The sequence below is a fragment of the Hordeum vulgare genome, chromosome 7H (assembly GCF_904849725.1).
Source record: "Hordeum vulgare subsp. vulgare chromosome 7H, MorexV3_pseudomolecules_assembly, whole genome shotgun sequence".
Lineage (NCBI taxonomy): Eukaryota > Viridiplantae > Streptophyta > Magnoliopsida > Poales > Poaceae > Hordeum > Hordeum vulgare.
The window spans coordinates 431066222-431077987 of record NC_058524.1 but is presented as its reverse complement, the minus strand read 5'-3'; the positions used below and the strand labels follow the sequence as shown (position 1 = coordinate 431077987).

General features: G+C 42.7%; 1 protein-coding gene across 1 annotated transcript; it reads right to left on the bottom strand.

The window, feature by feature from the left end:
• Positions 1 to 2268: 2268 nt before the first annotated feature.
• LOC123410158 (NAC domain-containing protein 35-like) lies at positions 2269 to 5362 on the bottom strand. Its single transcript, XM_045103054.1, has 3 exons — positions 4886 to 5362; positions 4395 to 4666; positions 2269 to 3130 (listed from the first exon to the last, which is right to left on the bottom strand). The coding sequence occupies exons 1-3, from the start codon at positions 5151 to 5153 to the stop codon at positions 2495 to 2497; spliced, it is 1176 nt and encodes a 391-aa protein (XP_044958989.1). The 5' UTR covers positions 5154 to 5362; the 3' UTR covers positions 2269 to 2494.
• Between the last annotated feature and the right edge of the window lie 6404 nt (positions 5363 to 11766).

The window sequence follows — 11766 nt, the reverse complement described above, 5'->3', positions numbered from 1 at the left end:
CTTTCTTCAATGCCTCTTAGCAATTTTTTTATGGAGATCCGCGCAGGTAGCCTTTAACATCGTACCTTCTGATAATATTGCAATGTTGTTTGGAATGTAGCTAAATGGAGTTGAGATAAATACTGCCACACATATTCGTATAGACGTATGTGCTCTACTTTGGGCTATATGGAATTGCAGGAATGACGTGGTTTTTAACACACAAACACGTACTCCCTCCATTTTTATATACAAGGCGACTTCGTTTTTCGTGTCAAACTTTGACTTCTAATTTTGGTCAAGAAAATATCGGTTGTATGTCATAAAAAATATATTTTCTGAAAGTTCTTTCAAATGTGCATCGAATCACATACTATTTATGGCATATAACTCACATTTTGCTTGGAAACTTAATGGTCAAAATCAGGCATGCAAATGTGAAAGTGGCCTTGTATTAGTAGATGGAGGGAGTATAAATTTTTTGTAGGTTATCTACACGGCAACTACACTGATCCGTACATGATCGTTACTCACTCCTGCGAAAACCAGGGAGCCTTTGGTTACTGGTTCTGCCCGATGGGAGATGGTAGCTTGGGATATCTACAACCGATTTGGACGATGGCGGTCCAGTAATAAGATAGGTGGTTAGACATCTAGTCCTATTTTTATGGTTGTGGCATCTTTTTTATGGTTGTTTTACAGCTCTATGTGAGCTTGTTTGGAACCACAGACAACTTTTTGCTTGATTTAATAAAGGGGAAGCATGCATGTTATTGATGGAGAGGCTGGAGGTAACCCTCTTTTCTATCTCTCTCTCTCTCTCTCTCTCTCTATATATATATATATATATATATATATATATATATATATATATATATAAACTCTATTCATCATCCAGAGTGCAGAATAGGTTATTCTTCACCCGAGGTAATCTTACGAGCTTTTCACAAATAAATTACATTTAAAATACAAATAGTTACAGTCATATTGACCCATTATGTAAAATTTGGCATAATTTTTTTATAAATATAGGTTGTAAGACAAGAAAATATGCATTTTATGTATCTTTTACACTATGTTTTTACGTTTCTAATTTTACGTAATAAAAATATTTTTTATGATGATTATATTTTTTCTTATGGTCTGTTTTTACGTATGGAATAAGAAAAAAAAATACGGAACGTAAAATTACGATGCATTGATGTTAAAATGAAGGGGGTGAAGAATAACTATTCCTCATCCAGGGTGACGAATAGCGCGACCATATATATATATATATATATATATATATATATATATATATATATATATATATATATATATATATATATATTGCTCCTGGTCGTTTCTTTGACAACCCAGCGTGGTAACAATGGTTTAGCAACATTCCTTTGAAGGGGGTATGTCCCTTAATCACTGTCCATTCAAAAATCATACGCTCCCACCTATTGGTATGGGAATCTCATGAAGCTTAGTGAAACCTTCTTTGTCCAACAAGTGTAGGTTTGGTCTTCCTCAAATTTTGAAAGGAGGGTTGGAGGGACGTTGCCATGTGCGTGGAGCTAGAGACACTGACTTGCTCAGAACATTTTATCAGGAAATTATGTTTTTGTGTTTCTTTTGATTTTCTCAATCTATTGTACTATGTTTATATTCCCGAAAGTTAGCTCGTTGGTAAAAAATGATAAAGACACCGAGCGGGTATTGCAGTTCCAGCAGCCACAACCCATATTTATGGGATGATCTCAAGACAAGTCCAGATATATCAAGGTATATAAAGACATGTTTGGATATTAATTGGAATAAATAGTACCGTTTTCATCCATATCCAGAACTAGTTAAATATCAACCCATATCAAGCATACGATCATATACACACTTTTCATGTAACTGAATTATATATACTGGCATATACATTTATGGGGAGTATGAAATTCGGATGACCAAGATTATGTTGAATTGAATCAACAATTTGCGCCCTAGGTTCTTGTGATCGAATGGAAATAGATTAATTGGTAGAAACTATGTTATAATTTAAGGTTTGGAAGTGCTCAACTCGCCAGCTACACATTTAAAAGGATTAAACTAGTACATAAATTTCTAGTATAGCTACAAGCTTAAGATCGTGCAACTCAGTCAACCTAGAAAGAACTACACTTGCCTTAGAAAGAACTACACTTGCCTTAGAGATAGCAAATTGGATACTTTTGTGGATACATCCTGAAAAACTATGTACCCGTCTATCTGTGCATACTTGATTGAAATCACGATTATTATGAAGGGAAATGATTGGATCACATATCTATAATTTTGATTAACCTTTATTCGGAATTGAAATGGACAGACAGTGTTACACAAATTAATTGCATGGGACTAAAACCGCCTTAATTTGTTACCTATTCCATTACATATATAGCCTTGCTAGCTCGGATAATTGTCCACATATACATAAGTATACAAATAATGGGAGGCATATATATGATAAGTGCATGGATCCATTCACGCAACTAAGAAGTTACTTGAAGCTTGTGCAAACCTTTGGAGATTCTAGGAGAGGATTCCAGTCCCAGATCTTCTCCAAGCTAGGGAAGTTAAGCAATGGGCCCTGCATTGGCGCCGTGGGCTGGTTAGGGTTTGAAGCTTGACTGTAGGACCCAATCGCCCGACTCAGCTCGTCGATCGGGATGGTCGCCATTGCCGAGGAATTGGTGTTGAGCAGCGCAGCGTGAGTGGAAGAATGCAGTTGCATTACTGCTGGGTTGTTGTGTCCCTTCAGGTGGTGGTGGTAGAGCGACGTGCCATCCTCCTCTGTCGAATTCGTAGAGCTCAGCGAGGCTACAGAGGCCGTCGACCGGAACATCGCCGGTGGCGTCACCCCTGCCGCCGACAGTGATGTCATGGTGCTGGCTGCATTTGTTCCTTGGGTCGTGTGCGCGTTGTACGCCTTGAGAGCAGATGATGAGTGGTGACCGGCGCCTTCGACAAACACTGGCGGCTGCTGGCGGTGAGTTGCCACCGCTGACGTCCGGTGTGCTGCTGTACTGTGCCTCGTTGCCGCCGCTCTGGAGCCAGACGACCTTGTTGTTGTGCCGGTGAGGTGGAAGTTGTCGTCAATCCCTGGGCGTTTATAGACCCGGCAGAGCGAAATTTCCTGATATATACATACATGCAAGAGGATACATGAGTTGGGATGTTTAATTTCTAAAAAGACAAAAAGGGCAATAAAATAAGAGTACAAGTTAACCAAGATACAATCTTAAGGCAACATATGCATTCAAGACAATTAAACTGTTCAATGTCACGTGAACTATAAACAAAGTTATAGTAAGTTGCTATACACATTTTGTATCACAAAACAAAGCAAAAGTACTACGTATAAGTTCCCAAAAAATTATTAAGCAGCCATAAGAGTTTATATAAAAATGGTTTTACATTATCGACTGCAAAGAGTTGAAACTGAAGGAGGCGCGTTTTCCTGCTATATATGATCAAAAGAAATGTGAAGGAGCTGTACGTACTTTTTTGGGTTGCTTATCACATATGCACATTTGGAAAAGTTGGAACCTATGCCCTACAAAATTTTACCAACTATGGCTACCACGAATTGGCTAAAGATTCCTTGAACCAAAATTGACAAAATTCGGGCAAGAACAGTGAATGAAATGTGGGGTGGGCAAAATCTCATTGCCAAAGTCACAGCAACCTAAAAATAATTTGGGGTCCAGTGACCGAAATCTCCAAAGTGTACAAGGAAAAGTTGTGGCTACAAAGAAATTTTGCAAGCACCTAAATCTACAAAGAGCGATGCACGCGCGCGTGTGTGTCTATAACTGTTTATAGGTAGAAGCCATGCAGAATTTGAGACCTTGGCTAAATTCTTGATCATGTAATTCTCACTATGTACGCACCTTCTACACCTTTATTTCACCGGACAATACGTGCCAATAATATTTGCAAACACATGCCGGCAAGTATTACAAAAGCAATCGCTCTAGTCATGGATCATATCATATCTCAACTCCAACAGTGAACGGAATTATTTTGTGAGGGGACGCATCGATCTTCAGCTGACGATCGAGCTCACACGCACTTTATGCTTTTGCAATAAGAGATCTCGCGAAGCTTCCAAAAGTTGAGCCCAACCAAATTCATTCGGTTGCTCAGATTACCTATCAGCTGAAGGCAGCAACTTAATTTTGTTCCGGTCAAGTTAATCAAAGCCTTTCTCGAAAAAAAGTTAATCAAAGCCAGTTCAAGCTGAACGACGCGAAAACTCAAAACCAGATCTTGTTTTTTTTTTTTGCAGTTAAAAATAAAACTAAAATCTAAAGCTTTACATAATCAGCATGAAGATTTGCTAATAATGAATTAGTAGTGGTGCCTAGCTATACTCCAGACAATATTACTAGGGTTACCTTTTGGTACCGTTCGGTTTCACCGTGTGGCAGGCGGTACTCGTTCATGATCCAGCTGCTGCGGAGTCCCTTGGGTGCCTTGCCAACGTAGAAGACGAGCGTCTTCTTGAGGCCGATGGAGCGGTTGCCCTCCACGACTTTCACCATCCTGTCCGCCCCCGTTGCCTTCCAGTACCCTGACGGCGTCACCCTGTTCGGCCGGTCGCCGTTCCGGTACTTGCGGTCCCGAGGAACGTAGAAGAACCACTCCTTGTCCCCGATCGACGCTAGTGCTGCCATGATTTATCCCCGCAATACAATCGACCCGTGCACCCATGGAGATGGGGAGAGCAGGGAGAGGAAAAGGTGAGAATGAAGGTGGACGTCACATGAAATCAACGAGACTAGTTAATTAAAGGGGTCTCGAGTCACATGCATGAAATCATGTACGCGGTGGGAAGCTAGCTAGCTAGCCATGATTATAATTAGGTGGAATCGTCGTTGGGCAGTACCGGGGAGATCCCATGGGTCGTAGCGGTAGAGGTCGACGGAGGCGATGAGGTCGATGTTGAAGCGCTTGCCGTCCACCTTGCGACGAAGGTAGAACTCGATCAGCTCCTCCTCCGTCGGGTGGAAACGGAACCCGGGCATCACCGTCTCCACGTGCTCGCCGCCGTGCTGCAGCTGCCCACCGTCCACTTCCCCGTCGTGCTGCTGCTGCTGGTGGTGGTGGTCTGGCACTGATCCCCCCATGGTGGTCGTCGGCCTTGATCGAGTCATCTCGCCTCCTTCCCTATCGATTACCCTGCCTCCGCCGGCGCCCTTTATAGCAGAAGCAAGCTAGGTAGGGGGAGAAGAGGAGGACGGGAGAAGCACTAGTCCTAGCTTGTACAAGGCGCTAGGTACACCACTAGCCCTAGCTACACATACACGGCGCCACACACAGTGACACAGCCAAACAGGACTGGACTGCACAGCGTTGTGGAGAATGAGACTCTGATTGGTGCAAGTGGTACTGATCTAACTGGTGGTGGTCGGGGGTAGAGAGAGAGAGAGAGAGAGTAGTTGAATAAAACTTTTTTGCTTCCAAAAAAGTGTAGTTAAAACTTAGACAACAGCAGGCTAGAAGAAGGCCTGCTGATGTGTACTTGCCGATATTAATGGCTGTTACTTTTAGATAAGTTAGGGATTGGAGCGATAAGAGATACCGATCACCACTTAGTTACGTATAGTTCTTAGTACATGTACCTGTACGTCTTACACTGCGCAAGTGCCCCCGGTAAAAAGGAGGCAACATTGTGTGCAGTAGCCTGCTACAGTTGTCGTACTACTCCCTCCGTTCCTAAGTACAAGTCTTTTTAAAAAATTTATTAGAGGCCTACGTATAAAGCAAAATGAATGAATCTAGACTTTAAAATATGTCTATATATAAACATATATAGTTTTTTAATGAAACCTCTAAAAGAATACTCCCTCTGTATCATAATATTTGTTGTTGGAAAAGACTAATCTAGTTCTCTCCAGCAACAAGTATTTATAAACAGAGAAAGTATATATTTAGAAACGGAGGAAGTAGAAGTTACATTAGCCAAGGAAAGCTGAAACACTTGTAAAAAAGGGAGGCGATGGTGGGGTTGAAGGGGACCTCGCCTCCATGGAAAGCGAAATCAGCGGTGGCACATAAATTGGAGCAGCGACGTCTACTTGTATGCTAGCCCTAGCTTGGATCATCGGATATAGAGATAACATCGTTATTTTCACAGCCTATATATAGTCGACCAGCCAGCTACGTCGGTATATGTACGGGAATGCTAAAATTCGGGCGCTCTATTTGTAGCAGAGTCCAGCGTAGATCTATTATATATTCTTACATCTCGTGTGAAAATAGAAGGTAAGAGTGGCCATGTTAAAATTTAACATATGTATACGCCAAGGGACAGGAAGTAGGATACATTTCTGCATGCGTTTTTAACACGTTACAAACGCAAACATATATGTATACGCAGGGACAGGAAGTAGAATACATTTCCACATACGATTTTTAACACGTTACAAACGCAAAACATTTATAGATATACACATACACTTACCTTGATGAACGCATTATTTCTATGAGCATCCCGAAAGACTATATCCTCTAATATGCATGCATGTATATATGATCCGTCACAAAACAGCCTTTCTCTCTCCTTTATATATAAAGCAAACCATCCCTACCATACAACAAGTTTAAGTGCTAGAAACAAAAAATAATTCTGTTGGAGCAACAATACAAACATGTACAAAAGAAAAAGAAAGCCGATACAAGGCTCCATGGACCTGCAGGAGTACGTACTAGCTATGCGCCGAAGCCAGGCGTCGTTCTGCTGCACACAGAGTATCAATCCTAGAAGATGGATGTCAGCGTTGCAAGAACAACGAAATATTAAACACGAAGTCAGTGACACGTCAAAAAATATACTCTCGATCACAATCTAGTTACGTGTCATCCAGAGAATTCAAGTCAACGCCAGAAACACTAACCAGAGTAGGTGACTCCTCCTACCAGTACGGTTGGCACTTCCAGAAACCGTACAGAAGAAAATGTCCATCAGGCCTCGTTTGGTTAAGGGGGATTGGGGAGGTATTGAGACGAATGGATTTTAGGGAATTTGATGAATCCCTTTGTTCCACCCAATCCTCTTAAATCTCCGGGGTTTTGCTTCCACTAGTCCTTCGAGGAGGGTTTTGAAACACATGGATAGCAAGGGATTGAAGGTGAATGGAGGGGATTGAGCTAAGCAAACCCCTCATACCAAATTGGCGCCCGAGGATATGTAGGGTTTCTGGCCCTTCCGTGGATTTTCCTCTCAAAACCTTCTCAATCCCCCTTAACCAAACGAGGCCTCAGGGACAACATACAGGGCACACAACCCATCACCAGATCCATGACGCTTGAGCAGCTAGCTCTGTCACCGATGGGAGGGAGGAATTCATGTTTGCCAAACGAAGATCTTGGTCTTTAGTGGAAGCGGCTCTTTCCACAATCCATGCTAGAATTAGGGCACGATGGGTCGATCCAACACAGAAGCCCCCATAAGACTCTAGCCAATATCACGGGAATCCGCTAGCATGGGCGGACGAGCCGCCCTGCAATGCAACTCAAGCTAAGGCTTCCTCCAGGCCAAATGTTAATCGAAACGGGATGTTCCTGCTAGAATTTTATCTATTTTGGGTCAGCTTAATAATAATTTTAAAAATTCATAATAAATCTTAGAGTCCCACACAGCCCATTCGTGCAAGGTAAAAGGTGGAAAAGTTTAGTCCCACATTGCTAGTTGAGTGAAAGTTGCACCTTCTTACAATGAAGGATGTTTTCATACATGTATGAACTTGAGAACAAGAGAGACATACACACGCGCTCCTCCTCTGCCGTCCGCCTCGTCACAACGCGCCGCGGGCTGTGGGAATGAACCGAGTCGAACTAAATTTTTGCCGTGCATTACTGATATACGAAAGGTCACTTGGAAGCCGAACGTTATTTTGCTGTAGTGGAGATTGAACACGAACGTTGCACCTTTCAGCTGCTATCTGTTCGTTTTGTCTACCTCATTCTCTTCGGCTCCCGTCGCTCTTCTCTAGAGAGACGCATCAGAACTTCCTCTCGCCACCGGTTCCATTCTCTGTGCTACTGCTACGTTCTTCCCCATCCTGGCATGCGGCATGCACCATAGGTCGGGACAGTAGGCCTCCGGAACTCCGTCTCTTCGAGTCCTGTGTACGGGAGAAGGGCGATAAGGTTTTTGGGGTGCGCTCAGCGCGACTACTGGCTTTCATCACGGACATCGACGACCACTTCCCGGACAACGACTTCTTCCCCGACGTCAACCACCTCTTCGGTAACATGGCCAATGGCAACGTCAACACCAACCCTACTGCTGCTGCTGCAACTCAGTGCGTGCTCATGTTCCTTTCGTTTCAGTTCCTGCTGCAACTTCTTGTTCTAGTTTCTCTTCTAGACATGTTCCGTTTCTGCTCATCTTTCAGATACCTTCTTGCATATATAGAACAACTCTATATACGTTCTTTTCTAAATCATATGTGCACATGCCTTTTGCTGTCTCGTCTTTATATTACCTGCCTTGTTCCATCTCTATTATGGTAGTCATGTTTTATCTACCTTTTCTGTTAATAAAATCCTATGGTAAATTGCTCATATTTCCAACAATCCAAAAACCTTATAATAGGCAATTTACCCCGAATGGTTTTGCTTCTTCCATGAGACCTCTTATGTTTGAGGGTATCCACTATAAGAGGTGGCGCGTGAGAGCCGTTCTATGGTTTCAAACCATGAGCTGCTATGACGCCACTCTTGGCAAACCTGAAGGAGATTATGATGCTCAACAGGAACAAGCTTTTCAGAAAATGGATACCATGTTTAAGACTACTCTCTTGAGTGTTCTTGGTGAGAACATAGTTGATGCTTATGCGTCAATTGATAATGGAAAAGATATGTGGGATGCACTCGAGGCCAAGTTTGGGGCCTCGGATGCTGGCACTGAGCTGTACATTATGGAACAATTCTATGACTACAGGATGACCGAAGAGCGCTCCATGGTTGAGCAAGCTCACGAGATACAGTCATTTGCTAGAGAACTTGAGCACTTCAATTGTATGTTACCAGACAAGTTTGTTGCCGGAGGGATCATCACTAAGCTTCCTCCGTCATGGAGGAACTTTGCTACCTTACTGAAGCATAAGAGGCAGGAGTTTTCCGTTCCGGATCTCATTGGTACTCTTGATGTGGAAGAAAAGGTGAGAGCAAAAGACACACGTGCTCGAGGTATTGAGGGAGGATCTAGTGCCAATCTGGTACAAAATAAAAACTTCCAGCCCTACAATTTCAAGAAGAAGAGCAAGTTTGATGGTAAGGGAAAGTTTGATGGGAAGAATAAGGCTTCGCGGCACACCAACTTCAAGAAGAAGACAGACAAGAAGAAAGGTGTTTGTCATGTCTGCGGAGATCCTGATCATTGGGCACCCAGCTCCCCTAACTGTTATAACAAGCATCAACATGGGAAAGGTGGCAAGACCGCTAATGTTGTCATTGGTGACACTGACGTGAAGGATGATGGGTATGGTATATTTCCCACTATTCTTTCAGTATGGCATTTCCCCGATTGGTTGGTTGACACGGGTGCTAATGTGCATGTATGCGGTGATATTTCCATGTTTTCGTCTTATCAGACTGCACGGACATCCACCGTGCTGATGGGAAATGGTTCAAGTGCTTTTGTCCGTGGTGTTGGCACGGTCGACCTGAAGTTTACTTCAGTGAAGATCGTGCGGCTCAAGAACATGCATTATGTCCCCTCCGTCAGTAAAAATCTTTTTTTTGACCGAACACTGCAAGGGCAAAGCCCCCCACAGCCACATACCTTTATTGAAATGAAATTATAGTATGTACTCCCTCTGTCCAAAAATAAGTGTCTCAACTTTGTACTAGCTCTAGCACAAAGTTGTACTAAGCTTGAGACACTTATTTTGGGATGGAGGGAGTACACGGTTACCTAGGTAACCGAAAGAAAAGTAGAACGGGGGAAAGAGCCTAACCTAAGGAGATGGCCATATTTAGGGTGGTAAGAAAGAGACCCATTTCAGCAAGTCCTCTTTAAACTTAGGCTTGATCCTATGTGCCATAAGGGACATGTCAGTTATAAATCCTGACTTCCAGGCAGCAAATCTAGGCCAAACATTCTGGAAGACCCTTGGCATTTCTCACTAGCCAAATGTTCCAACATGCCATATCGTTTGTATCACCCCAGTCAATTTGCAAATAGTTCCAAATTCTGCTACTAGAGAGGCATGCGAAGAACAGATGATCCCTATCTTGTGTGACTTGTGCATGGCAGATTCTATAATTGACCCCATCATCCATATGCCAATGTCTTCTTTCTACCATATCCCTGGTATTCAATTTGTCCATGACCAGCATCCAGGCAAAGACCTTGATCTTCAGTGTGCAAGAACTAGCCCATATCAAATTCAGCACTGGTTAAAAGTTTGGTCCCTATGCACAGGGAATAGAAAGCCTTTGGGGTATAAAGTTTAGTTGTTTCGATCCAAGACCAGACATCATTTTGGCTTGTATTTGGTTGAAATTCCTTGATGAAAGCTTGAAGTGTGGACAACTCCAAGTAGGCCCGCTCAGAGAGAGGCAAAATGAACCAGGGGGACAGATCCTCAATGTTTAGTCCATCTTTGACCATTGTCCAAGCATCCTTAACATATGAAAAAAGTCTAGAGAATCTGTCTTTGAGAGGAATGACTGAGTTGCCAATGTTCCATTTATCATGCCAAAACAGGACATTATCTACATGCTTGACCTGCACCCAAGTGACCTCCCTAACGTTGTCCAATAGCTTGAGGATACTCTTCCACCAATATGATCCACATGGCTCTGTTCCTTGTGGTACTTTCTCATGATAGTAAGTGTTCCAGATCAGCTGAACCCAAGGCGGATCCATTTTGTTAAGAAATTTGTTGGCATGTTTCAAAAGCAGAGCTGCATTTTGTAGACCCAGGTTTAGAATACCCAATCCACCCTTGTTCTTCGGTTAGCAAATCAATCCCAAGTAACAAGGTATGGTGAATGTTCTTTTCTATTCCTTCTCCAGAAACATTGCCTCTCGATCCTTTCCAACTGCTTCAGAATTCTTGGAGGGATAGAAAGACTGCAGAGGCAAAAGATTGGCAAAGAGGATAGAGAAGAATTTAGGTATTGCACGCGTCCTCCTTGAGCCAGGAAAGATGAACTAGAGGACATCCTCTGTTCCATGCATGAAACTAGAGGCATCAGGTGCTCCATCTTGGGCGGTGATGTGCCAACTCGCAGTCCAAGATATGTAAAAGGCATAGTACCAACTTTACAACCAAAATCCTAAGCAAGTTTCGCAGTTTCCTCTAAGGAAACATTGATTGACACCATTGATGATTTCTCAAAGTTAATGTGTAGGCATGTTGATCTAGTAAAAACCTGAAGCATCTCTTTCAGAGCCTTCAAATGCCCTTCCTCAATAGGGAACATGATCAAAGTATCATCAGCATATTGGACGATATGAAAATCCTTGTCATGGCTCGGAATTGGCAACTGAATGTGTCCCTTGGCTAACATATCACTGACAATAGACTGGAGCAAATCTGTTGCTAGAACAAAGATTAAAGGGGAGATGGAATCTCCTTGTCTGACACTAGACTTGCAATGAAAATGCTTTCCAGGGACACCATTAAGAAGAATGGAAGATGACCGAGAGGTGAGGAATTGATGAATCCATCCTCTCCATTTGTTGTTGAACCCTTTAAACTTAAGTATATCCAGAATGACCTCATGTTCAATAGAGTCAAAAGCTTTCTC